Source organism: Podarcis gaigeae (genome assembly GCF_964106915.1).
Source record: "Podarcis gaigeae genome assembly, chromosome: 13".
Classification (NCBI taxonomy): domain Eukaryota; kingdom Metazoa; phylum Chordata; class Lepidosauria; order Squamata; family Lacertidae; genus Podarcis; species Podarcis gaigeae.
Genome location: NC_139689.1, coordinates 33,248,747 through 33,269,931, shown reverse-complemented (window position 1 = coordinate 33,269,931; position 21,185 = coordinate 33,248,747). Strand labels below are relative to the sequence as shown.

The 21,185-nt window shown below is 47.1% G+C and overlaps 1 protein-coding gene across 1 annotated transcript in view; it reads right to left on the bottom strand.

Annotated features, from left to right (window-relative positions):
- Positions 1-21,185, bottom strand: part of GPR179 (G protein-coupled receptor 179) — a 43,822-nt gene that overhangs the window by 7,882 nt on the left and 14,755 nt on the right. The window contains exons 3-10 of the mRNA XM_083708585.1: positions 12,649-12,751; positions 11,729-11,940; positions 10,221-10,289; positions 8,693-8,802; positions 5,714-5,952; positions 4,003-4,141; positions 2,355-2,460; positions 488-634 (exon numbers count right to left, since the gene is read on the bottom strand). Coding sequence (XP_083564711.1) covers positions 488-634; positions 2,355-2,460; positions 4,003-4,141; positions 5,714-5,952; positions 8,693-8,802; positions 10,221-10,289; positions 11,729-11,940; positions 12,649-12,751 — 1,125 coding nt within the window. The remainder of the gene's footprint in view (positions 1-487; positions 635-2,354; positions 2,461-4,002; positions 4,142-5,713; positions 5,953-8,692; positions 8,803-10,220; positions 10,290-11,728; positions 11,941-12,648; positions 12,752-21,185) is intronic.

Genomic DNA, 21,185 nt, shown 5'->3' with positions numbered 1-21,185 from the left:
ACCAAGAAGGCCCTCTGCCTGGTTCCCTGTAACTTCACTTCGTGCAGAGAGGGAACCGCCAAAAGGGCCTTGGAGCTGGACCTCAATGTCCATGTCTGTGCTGAATGATAGGGGTGGAGACGCTTCTTCAGGTATACAGGGCCGAGGCCATTTAGGGCTTTAAAGGTCAGCACCAACACTTGGAATTGTGCTCGGAAAAGTACACATGCACAAAAAAGGTCTGTCTGCCGTACACGTGCACCGAGTCAGTGCTTTATCACCACCCCCACCGCTCCCAGTTTCTTCCCCACAACCAAAGCCCTAGGTTGAGAAGAAAGGCAGCTAGATCGCCTGGAAATATTGACCTCAACCCCAGCTTTCCTGGACTTTCGGGTTGTGTGGTATGGATTTGGTTTGCTTCAGGAGAAAGACTGCAAAAGGCAACTCTTACTCTGCACAGTTTCTGGCATAGCTAGCGTCAAAAGAAGGTCCTGAGTGTTCCACCCACCCGAATGTCATCGGGGTCGAGGCTGTGCTCGCTCCAGGCTGATGTGATGCTGCTGTTCAGGTAGGAGCCCGATCGCCTCAGGTCCAGCTCGTCCTCGTACACCTCGGCAGCAATTTCCTCCCGCAAGGGTGACCCTGCATGCAGGAACTGTGGGGAGAAAGACATGGGTTGCTGAATCTCCTTCAGCAGTACACTGCCAATCTTCCCATTTCAAGCTTGCCGCTTCCTAAAAAGCTCAGAGACTGATTACAGAAAAAAAAATGCCTCTCTTTCTAGACTTAGGGCCATCTGCATCTTAAGGCTGCATTTGCACTATGCTCTCCACACCCCCCCCAGCTCATTTACTAACCACCGTATTGTTTGCTCTATAAGACGCACCAGACCACAAGACGCACCTAGTTTTTGGAGGAGGAAAACAAGAAGAAAAAAAATTCTGAATCTCAGAAGCCAGAACACCAAGAGGGATCGCTGCACATGAGAAAGCAGCAATCCCTCTTGCTGTTCTAGCTTCTGTGATAGCTGCGCAGCCTGCATTCGCTCCATAAGATGCACACATATTTTAGAAGGGAAAAAGTGAGTCTTATAGAGCAAAAAATACGGTATGTTTACAGAGCTGCATCATAACAGGCATTCTCTGGGTGCCCTGCAAAACAAGTCACAACAGCATGGTATGCTTGGATAGCTCAGTCGTCTTAAGTGTGGTGTCAATAATAATAATAAATAATTTTATTTATACCCTGCCAAAGCCAGGCTCAGGGTGGCTAACACCAGTAAAATTACAATGGAAACATAATAGGGGGGGGGGGGACAAAAAAGCCCAATTTAAAATACAGGTTAAAATGCAATTTAAACCTCATTTTAAAAGTAGCCCATAAATCAAAATCGTAAGGGGAGGGAAGACATAAGCGTCAGACTGGGTCCAAACCAAAGGCAAGGCGGAACAGTTCTGTCTTGCAGGCCCTGCGGAAAGATGTCAAGTCCTGCAGGGCCCTAGTCTCTTGTGACAGAGCGTTCCACCAAGCTGGGGCCAGTACCGAAAAGACCCTGGCCCTAGTTGAGACCAATCTAACCACCTTGTGCCTTGGGACCTCCAAGGTGTTGTCATTTGTGGACCTTAAGGTCCTCCGCGGGGCATGCCAAGGTTGCAGGTTCGGTCCCTGTTTGGGACAACTGCATATTCCCGCATTTGGGCTAGATCAGGCATAGGCAAACTCGGCCCTCCAAATGTTTTGGACTACAATTCCCATCATCCCTGACCATTGGTCCTGTTAGCTAGGGATGATGGGAATTGTAGTCCAAAAAAAAACATATGGAGGGCTGAGTTTGCCTATGCCTAGGCTAGACGATCCTAAGGGTCCCTTCCGACGCTACAATTCTATGGTTCTGTGAAACAGTAAAAAGGGCAACAAATTTATTTTCTAAAAACCTTGGAACGAAACGAAAGCACACTTTGAAACTTAAAGCTGAGAGACCCAGGTAGTGGGAACACAAGTCCCTACCCCCAAAAGGCCTGGGTGAGTAGAAAGGTCCCTCTGCCTGGGACCATAGAGATCACCAGTTCAGAGTTTTCTTTTGTAAAGCCAAGTGAAGTGTATGTTTTCAGTACAATAAACTTTTATCGTGCCCCTTCTAATGTAATGTTCTGTTTCCTTAATCAGCCAACTGCATAGGTTCACATGTGGGGCAGGAAGTTAATGGCTGTTTGGTGGCCATTGTGAGAAGTGGGTGCTGGACTTAGATGGAGCATGGGCCTGATCCTGCAGGGCTCTTCTTATGTTCTTACTCATCATTTTCTGTCCCCAACAGCTAGTATTCAGAGGTATCTTGCCTCTGCACAATTTTGTAACGAATTCTGGAGTTTTCATACCTTTGGGATGAAAAGAAGTGCAAGCGTCATGGTGGTGGTGACATGCGTATGAATAAAAAACAGCAGAAGTGTCCAGTCAGGGTGCAAGGAAGGAACCATGAAAAACCTGAAGCCAGAAGTAAATGGGGTGGCAGTGCATTAGAGGAAAAAGGTGGATAGGAAAATTAAACTGTGATACATTCTTTGTTAGAATGGTGGCAGGCTCATTTATAACACACACACAGTAGTGTTCAGTTGAATTTTGGAATCCTCTCCTGCTGAAATTAGTGGCAGCCTTGACAATCTTTTAGCGCTTTCTACTTTCGCTCAGAACTTTGCATGTATTGCAGTTGTACCGTAAATCCCAAACGCCTTGCAAGTCGAAGGTTTTGGCTCCTGAATGCTGCAAACACGGAAGTGAATTGTTCCAGTTTGCGAACGTTCTTTGGAACCCGAGCGTCCAATGTGACTTCCGTGGCTTCTGATTGGCTGCAGGAGTTTCCTGCAGCCAATTGGAAGCCGTGCTTTGGTTTCCGAACATTTTGGAAGTTGAACGGACTTCCGGAACAGATTCCGTTTGACTTCCAAGGTACGACTGTATCTTCCGTAGTACTTACCACAATCCTGAAAGGTAGGTTGTCGTTGTTAAGCTGCTTTCATCACAAAAGTGACTCAAGCACAATATAGACAGCCGGTTACAACAAACACAACCAAAAGAAACCTTTTTTAAACACACACACACCTCTGCAAATCAGGCAGATCTTCTAGATCCTGCCCCACTAAAAGAGGCCATGAGTACAGTACTCAAAACCTTTCAAATTAAGGGCTAAAAGCCCAGATAAAAGGGAAAGTTTTTGCTTGGCACCAAAAGAAAGAAAGATGGCCCTATAGGAAGTGCCCTAGGAGAAAGCATTCCACGAGTGAGGAGCCACCAGGGAAAAGGCCCTGTTCCTGTGTTGCCACCCTCCTCCAGTACTGCCACAGAGGCTCTGGGTTGGTTCACATGGAGAGAGGCCATCCTAGAGGCATTGGGGTTACTATCAATCTAATTGCAGGTGTCATGTGCTGGAGCTAAGAGGAGATTGCCTTGCCCATTAGCCACCTTCCGATCTCCTGGCAGAGGCAAGCTTTGAACCAGGGACTCAGCTCATGCTCAAAGCACCTACACTATGCCAAGCCCAAAGCAGAACTCCTCTGGGTCCCACTACTACGGCAATCTGTACAACCAGTGAGGGCAGATACTGCAGGGAAGCAGTTTTGGGGGAAACTTGAGAAAGTTCCTAACAGTTTGATGGTAGAAATCAGGTGCTTCAGGAACTGGTAGGGTCTCTGTCACTGGAGGTGCTGCAGTAGGACCTAAACAGCCCACTTTATCTGGGTTACTGCATTTGCACCCTGCATTGCAGATCCGGCCTGAGCAAGGCAGTGGGGTTGCAGCGGATGATTTTCTACACCATGCATTTAAAGTGTGTTCAGTGCCCATTCAAAGTACAGGCAAACCCTCCGCTGCAAAGAATCCTGGGAATTCTAGTTTGCTAAGGGAATTGTAGCTCTCGGGGGGGGGGGAGAACTACAGTTCCCACAATTATTTGGAGGGCAAGCCCATGTGCTTTAAATTTATGATGTGGATCTGCTCAGCATCCCTTCCAGTTCTGTGATTTGTTCTCACCTGACAACGTGAAAGGCAGCAGAAGTTATCAGTTCGTTGTGGAGGGCGATGCCCATGTAGCGAGGCTCATGGAAAGCAGAAGGGACCGTTCGAGTAGCATAGCAGAGAAAACTTCCCCAGAACAGGAACAGCATCTCAGCTGCACAGCAAGAGATAGGGAAGAGGAGGCAAAATGAACCATTTTCCATGCGGTAAGGTTTTTGCCACTTGCCTCTTCTGTCCCTCTCGCCCCGTCCCGCCCTGTGGTTATTTCCCCCCTCTGCAGACAGCAGTGGCTCATTGTTCTGCAGTGAGCACTTTGTGCATGCCCAGAGGTACCTGACTCCCAAGGTGCACCATGTGGCGTATAAGCGATTCAGGCGCCAGAGCCTTTCAGCTGCCTCTTAAAATGCAGCCTGAGCAAGCCCCACTCAAATTAAGGATGGGTCGGTTCTGCTGTTTCCTCACAGTCTGTGACCCCACACATACCTGCGCATCGGAGGTGGCTCTCCAGTTGCTGTTGGACTACAACTCCCATCATCACTGGGCACCGACCATGCTGACAGGGGCTGATGGGAGTTGTAGTACGACTGTATCCGGAGCGCATTGCATTCCCTAGCCCTGCTGCACATCCACTCAGCTTGACAACCAAAAGTGAAATTGATTCCATCTATTCTGCATGTGTGATTTATTGGGAGGTTGTGGGGGTGACAGTTTTTTGGGGGGAAGCTGATGGTTTGGGGCTGGTAGTGAGAACTGGAGGGGGCAGGGGCTGGGTTAGAATGAGACTGAAATGGGATCTGGGGCAGGGAAAGAGTGGGGTGAGGATCACGGAGAGGAGAAACTAAATATGGGGCAATAGAGACAGCATTGAGGGTGGGGTGAGGAAGAGAGATCTTTTTAAAGTGATGTCAGCTGATATAAATGCCCTGTCTTTCACAATTGATCCACAAAGACACGTCACATACATGTGCAATTGATCACTGATGTTAAAATCCATTGAGGGACGGATGCCCACCTAGCTAGAGAGACAGAAAAAAAATATAAAGGCAAAGGACCCCTGGACGGTTAAGTTCAGTCAAAGGTGACTATGGGGTTGCAGCTCTCATCTCGCTTTCAGGCTGAGGGAGCCGGCGTTTGTCCACAGACAGCTATCTGGGTCATTTGGCCGGCATGACTAAACCGCTTCTGGTGCAACGGAATACCATGACAGAAACCAGAGCGCACGGAAACGCTGTTTACATTCCCGCCACAGTAGTACCTATTTATCTACTTGCACTGGTGTGCTTTCAAACGGCTAGGTTGGCAGGAGCTGGGACAGAGCAACAGGAGCTCACCCCGTCGTGGGGATACAAACCGCCGACCTTCTGATCGGCAAGCCCAAGAGGCTCGGTGCTTTAGACCACAGCGCCACCCACGTCCCATTAGAGAGAGCATGCCTTAACTGGGTGAAGAAAAGAGTCTCCTAAGATGAAATCACCCCTACCCCCATAATGGCTGGAATGCTGCTCAGTCTACAGGTTATGTATGATTCCAGACTGTTGATGCTGAAGGGGACTTGGCAGAAGCAAGCCAAACATTCCTGGTTTTGGTCTACTGTCACAGGAGGAAGTGAACCCTAGCAGACCTTATGGGTCTCCCCAAAGAGAGCGGGACTGGACCAAGGGGAGGCTGCAAGTGGCAGAGAAGCCAGAGGCTGATTAATTCAGGCCATCAGATTAGGGGTCCTCACCCACAACCATCATGTAGTCCCAGCGGTCGTGGTCACAGATGTAAAACTGAAGGCCCCTGGTGGTCTGGGAGCGGACCACCAGCGGGATGTTCTTTTCTATGTTCTCCAGCATCCCGACAGTCCAGGCTGCTAAGAACCAAAGCACCAAGAGCAGAATCAAGGCCAGCATCTTCAGCACCCGGCCACTGGACATGTAAGGAACTCGCTGGGCCGTACGGGAGAGAAAGACCTTCAAGACCCTGTTGGGGAGAAAGGGAGAGGTGGTCTGAGGAAGAGGAAGGCGACAATGAGATATATATACAGAAAGGGTTTGCTCAAGTGAGAAGTAGTCGTAGCTGACCAATGTTGGAACCAAACCACCTTTGACATTGATCACTGGGTGCTTCCAGGCAAACCTGCTTATTGAGTGAATCATCCTGATTTACAGGGAAATCAGACAACACTGGTTATTTGATGGGCATTTGTTCCGGTTTGTTTGCAGGGAGGTTAGACACTGCTGCATCAAAGCAGATGTCATCCCACACTTTCCAGGGCATTTCCTCCCCATCTAATGCTTTCAATGGATCTACTCTCAGTATGGTTGCCACAGCATACAACCCATAGATTGCATCCAGATCTACATACTTTTTAACGGTGAGTTTGCTTTGGAAGCACACTTGTCGGCTTTTGGTCAGACAATCTTCTTCTGGGTTGAGCTTACCATTCCTGTTTGTTGCAAAAGCTAGTTAAATACAGCACTGATAGGCTGGGGATTTATTGGTTTCCTCTCTCCTTCCTGAGGCTGCTTTTTAAAAAGTTTCCTTTAAAAAAGAAAAGAAAAACCCACTTTTTTTATAAGGAGCAGGTGGAGATGAGTACCTGTTTAACTGAGTAAGTGTACATTTTGGGCATAAAAATAAAGATGGGTAACCCATATGAGGAGAGAGGGCAAAGTGGACCACCTGTGATGGCCTGGGAAACGGATTCGGAGGCTGAACCAGAGGAATCCCAGCCTGCACAGGAGTCCCCACCTCCAGGGCCGGCTGAGCCAGGGCAGGGGCTTGAACCTGAAGGGCCCTCACCTGTGCCGGATCCTCAGGAGCAGACACCAGCTGAATCCGCTCCAGAGGTGATCAAGGACCCATTGCATGCAGGTGCTCCTCTCTCAGCCCTGTCAGGGGAAGGTGAGGTTGCCTCTGGGTCCAATAACCCTCCAGCCTCTCCTGAGCTGCAGAGGCTCAGGGCAGAGAGGTGGAGGGAACTAAGTCCTTGCAGGAGGAGTGCTCACCTCCAGGCCAGGAGAAGCGAGTCATCTGTGGACCGGGACCACCCTATGCCTCAGAGGAGGCCAGCCCGCCCAGTCCCAGGTTGCAGGAGCAACATCGTTGGTTACCTGTTCCTGCCGGCACCCTGTCCTGCTCTCTGCCAGAGTTCCTTTTTTTTTTTCAAAATGATTTTTATTTAGTTTTCCATCCATAACAAAAGAGACAAGACAATAAAGAAAACATACAACACGTATAGTTTCAGGCTCTTAATTTCATGGTCCTTACTCTCCCGACTTCCTCGTACCTCCCCTTTCTGCATTCTCATGTCGAAATAGTTAATTAGCAAATCCCTCCCTTTTTTTCAAATTGATTATACAAATTGTTCAGATTCTTCCACTTAACCATTATCGCTATTAACCCCTATTTTTCTCATTCAACATCAATCTAGCATTCACTGATTTTAGAATATTTCTTTAAATAGTCTTTAAATTTTTTCCAATCTTCTTCCGCCGTTGCTCTTCCCTGGTCTCGAATTCTGCTCGTCATCTCTGCCAAGCCCATGTAGTCCATCACTTTCATCTGCCACTCTTCCACGGTGGGTAAATCTGGTGTCTTCCAGTACTTTGCTATAAGAATTCTTGCTGCTGTTGTGGCATACATAAAAAAGGTTCTATCCTTCTTTACAACCAATTGGCCGACTATGCCCAGGAGAAAGGCCTCTGGTTTCTTAGGGAAAGTGTACCTAAGTACTTTTTTCAGTTCATTATAGATCAGTTCCCAGAAAGCCTTAATCCTTGGGCACGTCCACCAAAGGTGGAAGAATGTTCCCTCCCTTTCTTTACACTTCCAACATTTGTTCTCGGGCGAATGATAAATTTTTGCAAGCTTGACTGGGGTTATGTACCACCTATAAATCATTTTCATAATATTTTCTCTCAAGGCACTACATGCCGTAAATTTCATCCCGGTGGTCCATAACTTTTCCCAGTCAGCAAACATTATGTCATGACCAATATCCTGCGCCCATTTAATCATTGCAGATTTAACCATTTCATCTTGTGTATTCCATTTCAACAACAAGTTATACATTTTTGACAAGTTCTTAGTACTAGGTTCTAGCAAGCTCTCTGCCAGAGTTCCTGACCATGCCCGACTCCCTGCCTTGGACCCCGCTTCAGCCTCAGACCGGACACGGACCACGCTGCACGGTAACCCCCCCGGGACCAGCACACCACCAAATTCACAATCAATTTGTTGGCCCATATATAATATCCATCAAATGGGTTGCAAAGGCAGGAGAAAGTCAGGCTCAAGCCACGAGGAACAGAAAATGCAATTTGCCCTGATTCACTTTTATACCTATACACACTCTTACCCTAGTTTAATAGTAATTCCCAGGGAACTTTGGAAATTGCTGTTCTATGTGAAGGCCAGGGCCATATCAGAATTTGCAGCACTCTTGCCAAATGGCAATTCCCAGAATTCTTTTGGGGGAAGTCGAGGTGGTATAAAGGCCAAGAAAGACACACTGTGTAGCTATATGAATTACTCAGATCTCTCTGATTAGAGTCAATATGCTGGGCTAAAAGGATCTGGGCCCAAATGCTAATTTTTTTATGGTCCTTTGTTTTCTTAAGCCCCTGGGGATCAGAGTGAATATTGCAAAGCAACCCCCTCTTTTGGAAAATAAAGGCACAACACCAGTCGTGGCCCGTGGCCCTCAAGGTAATCCTACCTGTACAGTTTGAGGGTGATGGTTCCATAGACAATGGCAAAACCCAGCATGCGCACCCAGCGCAGAACAATGCAGCGGAAGATGCTCGGTTTGAAGTAGAGGATAAACACCTGTATGAAAGGAGAGGCCAGGGATGGCATGAACATCAGGAGGACCCTTTTAACAAGCAACACTGGTCCACATGCATATGTTTGAGAGGACACTGGCTTTTTGCATAGGGCTACTCTAGCTAGTCCAACACACACACCCTCCGCAATGCCCCCCCCTTTTTTTTTGCCCAATGTGGTAATCAAACCTGTGACCCTGAGGTTAAGAGTCTCATGTTCTGTCTCTCTTGCGAGAGTTGCAAGATTTGAACTGGATCATGTCCTGGTGGGCCAAAATTTACCTGGGTGATCTCTGCCGGCATGTCTGTCTCTAGAAAAATCAGAAACCCTTATTTTCCCATTACCAAACATTTCAACTCAAACCTACAAACGTTTTCAACTGTTTGCAATTTTCTTTCATATAGAGTATAAATTTGCTCCAGTCCTTTTGAAACAGTTCATCACGGCGATTCCGGATCTTCCCTGTCGGTTTTGCCAACTCCACGTATTCAACCATCTTTATCTCCCAATCTTCCAATGTAGGAAGCTGATTTACATATAAGAAGGTGAATGCTAAAAGATGGACGTAAGGTAAAAAAGTGGATATAGAAATGTGAAGAAATTGGTAAAGTTGTGTGGAAGTCAGTTAGAGGGAGGGAAGGAGGTCAATGCTTTATTTAAGCAATAATTTATGGATTTTTTATTTTTGATATGGAAATGTAATGAAACATGGAAAACTAAATAAAAATCATATTTTAAAAAAATCAGAAACCCAATATTAAGAACATGACAACTGGCCCCACTGGGTCAGGAAGAGGCCCTTCGGGGAGAGAGGGGCAACAGTGGATGAAATTGTTCCCTGGCCTCACCTGTTAGGAGGACCAGGTCATGGCTTGAGAAACCCAGGTTTGTTGAGAAAACCCCAGCAAGTTTCTAGTCCTCAAGACTGAGAAAACCTAGTTTGAACACATGCAGGCGATACCCAGGGAAATCTCAAGAGGTGGGAGAATTTCTGATGGTCAGTGGGTATGGTTTCAGGGCCCTGCAGAGCTCTTCACCTGCCTTGTCAGATTCCCCTTCTTCAGCGGACGAGGTGGAGGACTCTGAAGTCAAACTGCATGCAGGGCCCGTCCCAGAAGCATGTCCACAAGGTAGGACCATGCAACATACACAAGTATGTGCAAATGTTATGCAAAGAGGTGTCCTCTGTTTCCAATGATGCATTTCCTTTTGTGGAGGGCAGTTTGTTTATTTATTTATTTCGTTTATACGAATATGAGGCTGGGACAGAGTGACCGGCCCAAGGTCTCCCCGTCAGCTTTATAGGAGAGTTGGGATTTAAACCCTGGTTTCCCCTATCGCCTAGTCCAGCACTCATAACAACTGTACCACCCTGGCCACCCTAAACTCAACCCATTAGGTATCCGAACCCAGACACTCACAGGAAAGTAGAGCAGGAGCGAGCCGAAGAGTATCATCTCCAGAAGAATGACTCCCGAAGCTCGAATCCTCTAGGGGAAGAGAGATGAATGTAAAAGGGGGAGCAACCCAAGGCAACCAAGGATGGTAGCTTTGGAGACGGCACAAATGTTCAAGTTAGAAAATGATGATGAGCAGGATAACGATGGTTAGGAAAGGAGAGGGCTTTTTTGGTGGTGACGCCCGCCCTTTGGAGCGCTCTCCCATCAGATATCAGGGAAATAAGCAACTATCTGACTTTTAGAAGACGTCTGAAGGCAGCCCTTTATAGGGAAGTTTTTATTGTTTGATGTTTTACTGTGTTTAGTTTGTTGGAAAGCCACCCAAAGTGGCTGGGTGTCAGGCTCCAGGGGCTTGGCTCCCCCCTCCAACTGCTGATAAGCAGAACAAAGCGAAAAGAGCCCCTTTTGCTGATCACAGCAAAAGAACAAAGCATCCATTCTCTGAGTGAAGGTGCTCCCATTTAAGCTTCCCTCCTACTTCCCCCTTCTTGCAACCTGCTCTCAGGACCACTGAGCCTTCTGCGTAGCAACCTTATCAACTCTCCTTGCCCTTGGAGAGAGAGGCTGGACACTTTCCAGCGAAGGGGAGTCAGTTATCTCTCTCTCTTCCTGTTCTGCTTCTCCTAGCTGTTCCCTACTCAGCTCTGCCCAGCTGTTGCTTTCTGAACTATGTCCCTCGGCAAACCAAGTCTCTAAATCTATACTGCTCCATTGTTCCTGGGCAGCTTCAGGATCCTGGTCTGGAGTAGGAAGAGGGGGAGGTTCCCACAATTCCTCATCAGAGCTGTAATCCTCAGTCTGGCCTCTGACATGGGGGCCACCCAGTCAGATGGGTGGCATATAAATTATTATTATTATTACAGTGGTACCTCAGGTTACAAACACCTCAGGTTACAAACACTTCGGGTTACAGACTCCACTAACCCGGAAGTAGTACTTCGGGTTGACAAATTTACCTCATGATGAGAACAGAAATCATGCAGCAGCAGCGGGAGGCCCCATTAGCTAAAGTGGTACCTCAGCTTAATAATGGTTTCAGGTTAAGAACGGACCTCCGGAACGAATTAAGTTTGTAACCAGAGATACCACTGTATTATTATTATTATTATTATTATTATTATTATTATTATTATTATTTTATTTGATGGCAAAGTAAACCAGAGACAGCTAATGCTTTGGCCCCTCTCCCAGCGGCGTAGCGTGGGTTGTCAGCACCCGGGGCAAGGCAAGTAATTTGCGCCCCCTAACCCAGGGCAAGGCAAGTAATTTGCGCCACCTAGCCTGTGGATTTGCGCCCCCTAACCCGTGGATTTGCGCCCCCTAACCCTAACCCCCAGATTTTGCGCCCGGTGCAGCCGGCCCCCCCCCCGCACCCCCCACGCTACGCCACTGCCCTCTCCTATTCCTGTCCGGGGCCTCTTTAAGTGCAAATCCAGCTAGTTCTTCCCACTGGCCATTCCTACCCTTACCTTGCTCTTCCGGAAGTGGTAGGAGACCAGCATGCTGAAGAAAACAGCCAGCATGCAGAAGGCCTGGAATGCCAAGACGGCAGCCCGCAAGGACCAATCTTCCTGGATCAGGCAAGGGGTGTCATCCGTGCAGGTCGTACATCCTTCGCGGCACGGGAGGCACTCCAGCAAGCTCTCGGAATCCGTCGCTCCATACCGGGAAGCACTTTCTCCTGCGGGCAGGGAGAATGAATTACAAAAGGAAGCGTGTTAAAAAATAGTGGTTTGGAAGGCTCCCAGGAGAAAAAGCAACCATGACTCTTTTAACACTTGGGTGTGGGGGGAGAGAGATTGGAAATCTAGAAAATGAAAAAAAAGTCTGTCTAGGAGATAAGGATGGAAAACAGTGGCGGAGAATCTCTCGTCCTTCCTGGACGGGAAGGAAAAGTAATGAGTATCTGATGCCTGAACATTGAGAAAACATCAGCAGGGCGAGGAATAAATGGATATTACCCTGGATTGAACATTGGACTATTATGAGGAATACTTGCTGGCACAACCGACAAATGGATAGTTAGCAGTCACCTTTATCTATCTTTCTCTTCCTACTCTGTTCTTATTCTTATCTTTCTCTCTGCATGCTGTTATCATGTCTATTATTATTTTATCTTACTGTATTTGGGTAAGAATTGCATGCAGATGAAGGGGATGTACAGTTTGAAGGAGCCTGTGTGAGAGACAGGAAAAGGGAGATCTCTCAGCGTAAGATGCTGGGAGAAGAGAGGAATGCAGCAGCCAGACTGGTGACTGGGACTGGCCACCAAGACCATATAACACAGGTCCTGAAAGACATACATTGGCTCCTAGTACATTTCCAAACACAATTCAGAGTTTTGCAAGAAGAAGCATTCACAAAAAGCCATATAAGTGCTGCTACCTACCATTGTTAGATGATGAGAAAGTTCTACTTGCCCTGTAGAAACCTGGTTTGCACTGACAAAGGTATTTTCCAAGAACGAAACCCTTGTTTTCCTGCGGGATGCACTGAAAGATGGAATGCAGAATTGTGAGTTAATCTCTCTCTCTCTCTCTCTCTCTCTCTCTCTCTCTCTCTCCACATCAGTTTTCGGAGGGGGAAAGTCATGAAAATTCTTCAGCCTTTTCCGACAAATTTATCCCAATGTACCTTTCCAAACACAATTCAGAGTTTTGCAAGAAGAAGCATTACACATTACTTTCACTAATATATGCACACTTTACCACAGTATATGTATTTTTATACACATTACTTGGCTGGACAACTGCATTTCATAAGAGTGAATTTGGAAGGAGACTATGCTTGTGGTTTGTGTATTATATCAGTGAATTAGGTAGGTTTGCCTACAAATACAAACAGAATTTATTTTCTCCCTCCTCTCAAGTCATCATTGCAATACCTCTGTCTGAGGGTAGCCTTAAAATATTAAGACAGAGGAGCATAGGTAAGCTACTTTAAACTGAGTCAAACTATTGCTCAATCTAGCTCAGTGTTTCCCAAACTTGGGTCTCCAGCTGTTTTCCGACTACATTTCCCATCATCCATGACCTGCTAGCTAGGGATGATGGGAGTTGTAGTCCAAAAACAGCTGGAGACCCAAGTTTGGGAAACCCTGACTAGCTCCATATTGTTTACCTGGAGATGTTGGGGATTGAACCAGCTGGGGTAGAAGGTCTTGAAAAGCAGACTTTCTACCTCTGAACTACATTCCTTCCCCAAAGCCCCAGATTTGTCCTCCTTTATAATCCAAGAGACCTCATCTTAACCTCTCCTCAGATTAAATTAGAGATAAGTGAATTGAGCCTCATCCAAGGCACTCCTTTTTTCCGCCACCCACAACTCCTTCTCGCTACTCTGCTGGTGTTGACATGCCACCCCACCTCTTCTGGACACCAGTGGTTAAACATTTAAGCATAATAATAGCCAAATGCTGAATGGCCAAATCCCCTTTTCCTAAAACCTAAATGGATCACTAATGCCGCAAAGCGCATACTAATCCCTTGGGAAGCAGAACGCAGCCAAAAGGACACGGCAAATGTGACCAACAAATGAGCGCCCACAGGGGCAAGCCTCCTAGGGCTTTTGACGCCAAAAGGACCCAGAAACCCCTTAAACCCCACACAGCAGGAGAAGATACGCTAATTCAGGAAGTGGGGCAGCGTGGTGGAAAGAAAAAAGGTGCAGAGAGAGGTAGAGAGACAGAACCATCTGTGTGTTCGTTGGGAATGGACTCTGTGAAGTTCCTGCATTTGCAAACGGACCTTTTCCTGTCACTAGTTTCTAAATCAAGTTTCGGACATCAGAGCCATGGGAAAGAAGGAGACAAGCTGATGTTGAAACAGAGCTTCGCACGTATTGGGAAGTTTTTTACAGTGGTACCTCGGGTTAAGAACTTAATTCGTTCCAGAGGTCCGTTCTTAACCTGAAACTGTTCTTAACCTGAAGCACCACTTTAGCTAATGGGGCCTCCCGCTGCCGCTGTGCCACTGGAGCATGATTTCTGTTCTCATCCTGAAACAAAGTTCTTAACCCGAGGTACTATTTCTGGGTTAGCGGAGTCTGTAACCTGAAGTGTCTGTAACCTGAAGCGTATGTAACCCAAGGTACCCAAGGGATTTTGAGCGTTTATCTTTTTTAAAAAAAACAACAACCAGAAAAACAAAACGAAACCCTTATGCATTGTGGGTCGTTTGTAAAAATAGAGTTTTGTCTAATGTGAAAACGAATCGCGAGCCGCAAGCAATTCTATGCCACCACAGAGAGAACACTAACCTGGAGGTGTGGGGGTACAATTTCTGGTTGGGGGCAAAGCTTAGTTTGGCACGCACAGGCCCTGATTCCTTATTCAGCTTCACCTATTTGGGCGACAATTTACATGGGTGCAACAGCCTGACAGTGTCTTATGTGCCAAGTGTTAGGCAGGATGTGCTTCTATGCCATCTTGGAAGGGATGCTCTTTTGGAGGAGTACGTACATGTTTTGGGGTGTTCCAAAGCTTACTTTGATGCATGCAGGCCCCAGTTTTTATTATCGGTTATTATTTGCAGGGAGGCATTGGACCTTGGCAGCCCCATACTCTCTAGGATACAACTAATGATACAACTCTCAGTTGTATCATTAAGGATGCCGAAGACAAACTGTGTGAAGCATACCCCTAATTCCTTACTTGTAATTATCACCTGGGGCCATAAAGCATTAAATTGTGTAAAATCATCAGTTTTGCCTGCAGAAAACCATTGTGTATCTTCAGCATTTCCCTAGTCCTGGAGCTACGTATATGGGGTAGCCCAAATCTTATTTTGGGGTGTAGGAGTATATGAATCCTTATTAAATTTGCCAACTTTCAAACTTGTGCAGATAGGAACTGAGTATTAGCAACCATCTCGCTTCTACACATCATGGCTTCCCCCAAAGAATTCTGGGAAGTGTAGTTTGTTAAGGGTACTGAGTGCTGTTAGTTGTAGCTCCATGAGCTATATTTCCTTGAGTGGCTTAACAGCCAAGGCCTCTTCCTAGGGGTCTCTGATAACTGTACCTCTCTGAGTTTATACAAGCAGTTATTGCACACTTTCTGGAGCATTTTCCTGTCACTTTCCTTATTGCAAAAGTTCACACATACACCCGACTTTTTTAAGGAGGTTTATTCAGCAAGAGTGCGAGTTTTGCAACCTAAATTTGCCAGTGTGTGCGACTGAATCCCACTTGAAAATAGTGACAGCTTTGGGAGTGCCCCTACAGTCAACATTATGATCTTTCTAACATCTATGTAGACTGACCTAAGTGCTAAAGAAGAGGAGTTGTGATGGCCTGGCATTCGGATTCAGAGGCTGAACCTGAGGAATCCCAGCCTGCACAGGAGTCCCTGCCTCCAGGACCAGCTCAGCCGGGGCAGGGGCTTGAACCTGAAGGGCCCTCACCTGTGCCGGATCCTCAGGAGCAGACACCAGCTGAATCTGCTCTGGCTCTGGAGGTGAGGAGGTGATCAAGGACCCATTGCCTGCAGGTGCTCCACTCTCAGCCCCATCAGGGGAAGGTGAGGTTGCCTCTGGGTCCAGTAACCCTCCAGCCTCTCCTGAGCTGCAGAGGCTCAGGGCAAAGAGGCAGAGGGAACTAAGTTCCCACAGGAGGAGTGCTTGCCTCCAGGCCAGGAGAGGTGAGTCACCTGTGGACCGGGACCACCCTATGCGTCGGGGCAGATAGAAGCCAGCCAGCCCAGTCCCAGGTTGTGGGAACAACATTGTTGGTAACCTGTTCCTGCTTGCACCCCGTCCTGCTCTTCTGCCAGAGTTCCTGACTGCACCCAACTCCTTGCCTTGGACCCCGCTTCAGCCTTGACGGACAGTCTCCATACCACACCCTCGACCTCGGACTGGACTTGGACCATGCCACACAGTAATCCCCCAGGACCAGCACAGCAGTAAAGTGATCAGAGTAAGAGGAGTGTAAAGGCATTATAGAACTATTGAGTGCTGATTTCCTTGTGTGGCAATGTATGGCGGGGGCGGGGAGGGATCAATTGCTTGGTCAATGCATACATCTTGTTGAATTCACTGAGTGATGCAGAGAGACAGTATCGCTTGAGGCAGGCAGTGATGGCAAGGGAGTAGGAATGCTACAAATATCCATGATTTTCTGCTCTGAAAACTACATATTTCCCATTTCCAGCAAAGTGTCCTAAGCTGGCAGTCGGTTTAAGCAACGCGAATTTCTGGTCTGTATGGTGGAAATCACAAATCTACTTTCGAAAGACCCAAGCAACAATGGGAACGTCTATAGTAATAGAAGGACAGGTTTTGCATATAGCTGGAGGGCGGAAGAGGACCATATAAATAAACAAGCAAAATGGTACTGGAAGTGTGGACACTGTAAAGAAAAGCATATTGTATTGATTGCCTAAATCGGGACGTGGGTGGTGCTGTGGGTTAAACCACAGAGCCTAGGACTTGCTGATCAGAACGTTGGCGGTACGAGTCCCCGCGACGGGGTGAGCTCCCATTGCTCAGTCCCTGCTCCTGCCAACCTAGCAGTTCGAAAGCACGTCAAAGTGCAAGTAGATAAATAGGTACCACTCCGGCGGGAAGGTAAACGGTGTTTCCGTGCATTGCTCTGGTTCACCAGAAGCGGCTTAGTCATGCTGGCCACATGACCCGGAAGCTGTACGCCGGTTCCCTCAGAGTTGTCCGCAACTGGACCTAATGGTCAGGGGTCCCTTTACCTTTTCCTTTATTGATTGCCTAAAACAAGATGCATCACCATGCCACATGAACCCAAGTGAAAGTCACACCTCCATGGCAAGCAGTCATGGGACTAAGGGGACTAGGCTGGTCCCCTAAATGTTCTTGGTGTCTCCTTCCCAAAGCCTGGGAAGCTTCTGCCCAGCTTAGGGAGGGAGGTGCAAAGCTCCGATGGGTCCAAGACCCATTCTGCCATCTTCCCAAAGCCTACCCGGCTTTCAGAAGTAGGCAGAAGGGCTCTGGCATCTTGTCAGAGCCCTGGCAACACTTTCACAAAGCCTGGGAAGTTTATAACCAGCTTAGGGATGGAGGCTCGATGCTCACGTGTGTGGCATCAGGATGTCACAATGTCACACGAATGACATCACCCCCACTCACAAGCCGGCACCTCTGGCCCTAACTGTTTCCCTATGAAAAATTTCCCTGCACGCTACCATCGCACCTCTTGACCCAGGAGCTGCTTCTCCTGTCGCAGATTTGCAAGAAAGGGCTGCTTGTTTGGAGGATCTAGCAGGGGAGCGCAGCTATCGTACACCCTTGACCAAAGAACGGTACACTCCTTCTATCTGGGATGGTCGTCCTCTTCCACCCAGCGCGACGCACATGGAGCCCTAACCCTGGTGATCAGTGGGGTAACAGATGTCGCAGCCAGATCACCCTCACATCCTTTGGGGAAGGTTCTCAGGCAGGGTGGAAGGAGAAAGAACTTGCCCATGTGAAGACCACCTGGTGGAAACCCTTACACATATGGTTCTTAATTGTAAACTATATGCTGATCTCCGCCAGCAATTTCTAGATCAACTCTGTATCCCCAAATGGAAACCAGAGTTGGAGGTCATACATTTTCTGCTACTGGGGAATGATCAGGAGCTCACCAAGTTAGTGGCCAAATATCTCTATTCGGTTTTTTGTCATCAAAATACTGCAGACGTCTGATCTCCCTGGAGACCTAGAGATGTGACCATAGATTGCTCTGCCTCCTTTCGTATAGCAAATGTTTTGTGCCACTGGGGAAGTGGTAATTCTGTATTGATTTGTTTTGGATGTTTGTATGTGATGCCATTAAAAAGTGTGATGATGATGTTGGAGAAAGGGCTGCGGCTTCTCAGTGGTGAAGGCACCCTGCACATGCTCAGAGGACTCGTGTTGCCTCTTAAGCTGAAGTTCAGTAGCCTTTCAAGGCACAATTCAAGCAGAGATGTAAAGAGTTAGAACGGCTAATGCAAGGCTCCGATGAGCATCGGGGTGCCAGCTTGGATAAAATATTGGGTGGCAGGTAAGCCCCACATAATCACATGGCGTGGTGCACGCACACCATTTGAATGGCAATGTCCCGGCCCCCTCAAATATTTTACTGGGGGGTCTGAAGACCCTTGACCCCTAGGAGTTGGCACCTATGATGAGGATGGGATTGAGGTGGGATTTGAAGTAGGAATGGGGCAGAGTTCCACTCTAACTGCAATCCTGCTTGTACACTGAGATTCAACTCAGGATGGAAATATTTCTGTTATGGCCTCAGGACCTGCCTTATTCTGACAGGTTGCAGGCCCATTTCAGGGTATAGAAACCACAAGCAAATAACAATGAATGCTCAAAACAAAATGTGTGTGTGTGTGTGTGTGTGTGTACATATATGTGCATATATACATATGTGTATGACTGTATGTATACTGTATATACACATGCACACACATTGTTTACACACACTGTATATACACATGCACACACACTCTCTATAGAGGCATTTGATGGCTCAAAGAAACAATTATTGGCAACCCAGAGATCCCTGGTCAAGACGATGCTATCAACTATTTTATAATGTTTTTATAATGTTAACTAGCTTTGGAATATTATGATTAACGTTTATGTCCATAGCACCATAGCACTATAAATATACATGGCATTGTGCATATATATTTTTTAATCTACTCTGAAGGGCGTGCAGTCTAAAACGATGAATAAACAATACAATAAAATCAATGGTTTCAAATGCACAACTCACAAGCCAACATTTTAACTGTTTTTATTAGGCTTTCTAAAAAAATCAAGAATTGTTTATTGACATGTTTTCTGCCCTGGGCTCCTTCAGGAGGAAGGGTAGCATATAAATTTAATGAATAAATAAAGACGACATAATCGAACCTCTGGGCAAACTTTGTGCCAGCAAATCAGGATGAACGTTCAATAAACAGGTCAGGGCCCCTTAGGCTTTACGATCCATTTTGGAATCTGCGATGGGGCGAAATTTCATCCACTCAGCTCCCTGACCAAAAATGTTGTCCTAATTTGTCTGAGGAACAGATTGTGGAAGCCTGTTCTTCTAGGAATTCAGGGTAGCGCTAGCAAGCATAAAGCGCAAGAATATGGGGGAAGGGGCAAAAGAGGCCAGAGAGCAGATGAAAAATGTGGGGTGGGGGAGGAAATGAGCGGTGGGGAGCCTGCGTTTTGGGACGGAGTGGCTAGATGGGAGGAAGGCCTGGGCTCTCACAGATTGTGGAGTCAGAAGCGCCCGCGGAAGAAGATATTTAAAGGGCTCCCATGGTTCAAAAGAAATGATTTAATTACACACACATAATGATCAGCGTGTGTCGCTGGTATTTACCCAGCATGAGAAAAGGAGGATGGAACGGAAATCAGCCAAAGATAGATGCGAGCTGTTAATTAACAATGTTGAACCGTGTTTCCTCTCTCTCTCTTAAGAAAGGAAGAATGAAAAGGCCTTGCTAAATCAGAAGTGGAAGGATGCAAAAGAGAAGGCTCTGGGTTTTGTACATTCCAGGTGCTGTGGGTGAATCCGGCCCTACCATTGGACGAGGTGTAATGGCTGCCTTAAGTGGCACTTTTAGGGTTCTGTCAAGAGGCCGACTGATCTGAGCCAGGGGCCCAACACACTTGAGAAGCGGTTTGGATGTGGGATTCGTAGCCACCAGATCTGTTGATGGTCACTTGCTCAGGTGGTTTAGAAAAAGGGATAAATGAATTCATGAAGCAGCACTGGGGAATCTTTGGTCCCCCAGTTGTCACTGAATTACAACTCCCATCAGCTCTAAACAAGCGTGGATGATTGGAGTTACAGTTCATCAACCTCTGGAATTTGATAGGATCCCCATACCTAGTCTAGAATCCTTCCCTCCTTTTCTAGGGGGCTCCAGATAAAATTGTCCTATCCTCACACAGTAGGGGAGCTATCGGCAGAGTCAGGGGAATACTGAGGGTTGTAGAAGTACAAAATATATCCATTAGAAAAAATAAAAAATACCAGAAAGGGAGAGAAAACTAAAAACAACAACAGTCCTATGAGGACTGAGCACGTTTGGCGGCCACAGAATGCAAACTGACTGCTGGGGGCAGGAAGAAAACAATACTGGCAGGGGAAGGAATGCAATGGGGTATCCTGAACAGGAGCATTTCACACTGTAACATTTTGCTGCAGGTCCCAATAGCTAATACCAATTAGCCATGTTCACAGAGTAGAACCTCCGAAGACCAGGGGTGCCAGGGACAAACAACTGGGGAGGACCTCTGCCCTCATGCCCTGCTAAATGACATAATAAAAATCATGCCAGTATTTATCATGCCAGGAATCACAGGTAAAATTAACAAACAACACTTCGGCCTCTCCCCCCCCCCCTCTCTCTCTCTCTGTGTGTGTGTGTGTGTGTGTGTGTGTGTGTGTGTGTGTGATTTTACTGCCCAAAGACAAGAGACAGAGATGTTGATAGATATATTTAGTGGCAATAAAGAATAATTTCTCCCATGCTGAATTGAAGACTGTAAGATGCCCATGTGGTCCTTTGTGTGATGGGCTTATACAGTGCTTTTTCCCCTAAAGAAATGTTTAGGGGTACTCTCATTTTCCTACTCATATTGAAATAAAAAGGTAAAGGTAAAGGACCCCTGACAGTTAAGTCCAGTCGCAGATGACTCTGGGGTTGCAGCGCTCATCTTGCTTTACAGGCCGAGGGAGCCGGCGTTTGTCCACAGACAGTTTTTCCAGGTCATGTGGCCAGCATGACTAAGCTGCTTCTGGCGCAACGGAACACCGAAACACACAGAAATGCCATTTACCTTCCCGCCGCTGCAGTACCTATTTATCTACTTGCACTTTTTGGCATGCTTTCGAACTGCTAGGTTGGCAGGAGCTGGGACTGAGCAACGGGAGCTCACCCCGTCGCAAGGATTTGAACTGCTGACCTTCTGAACGGCA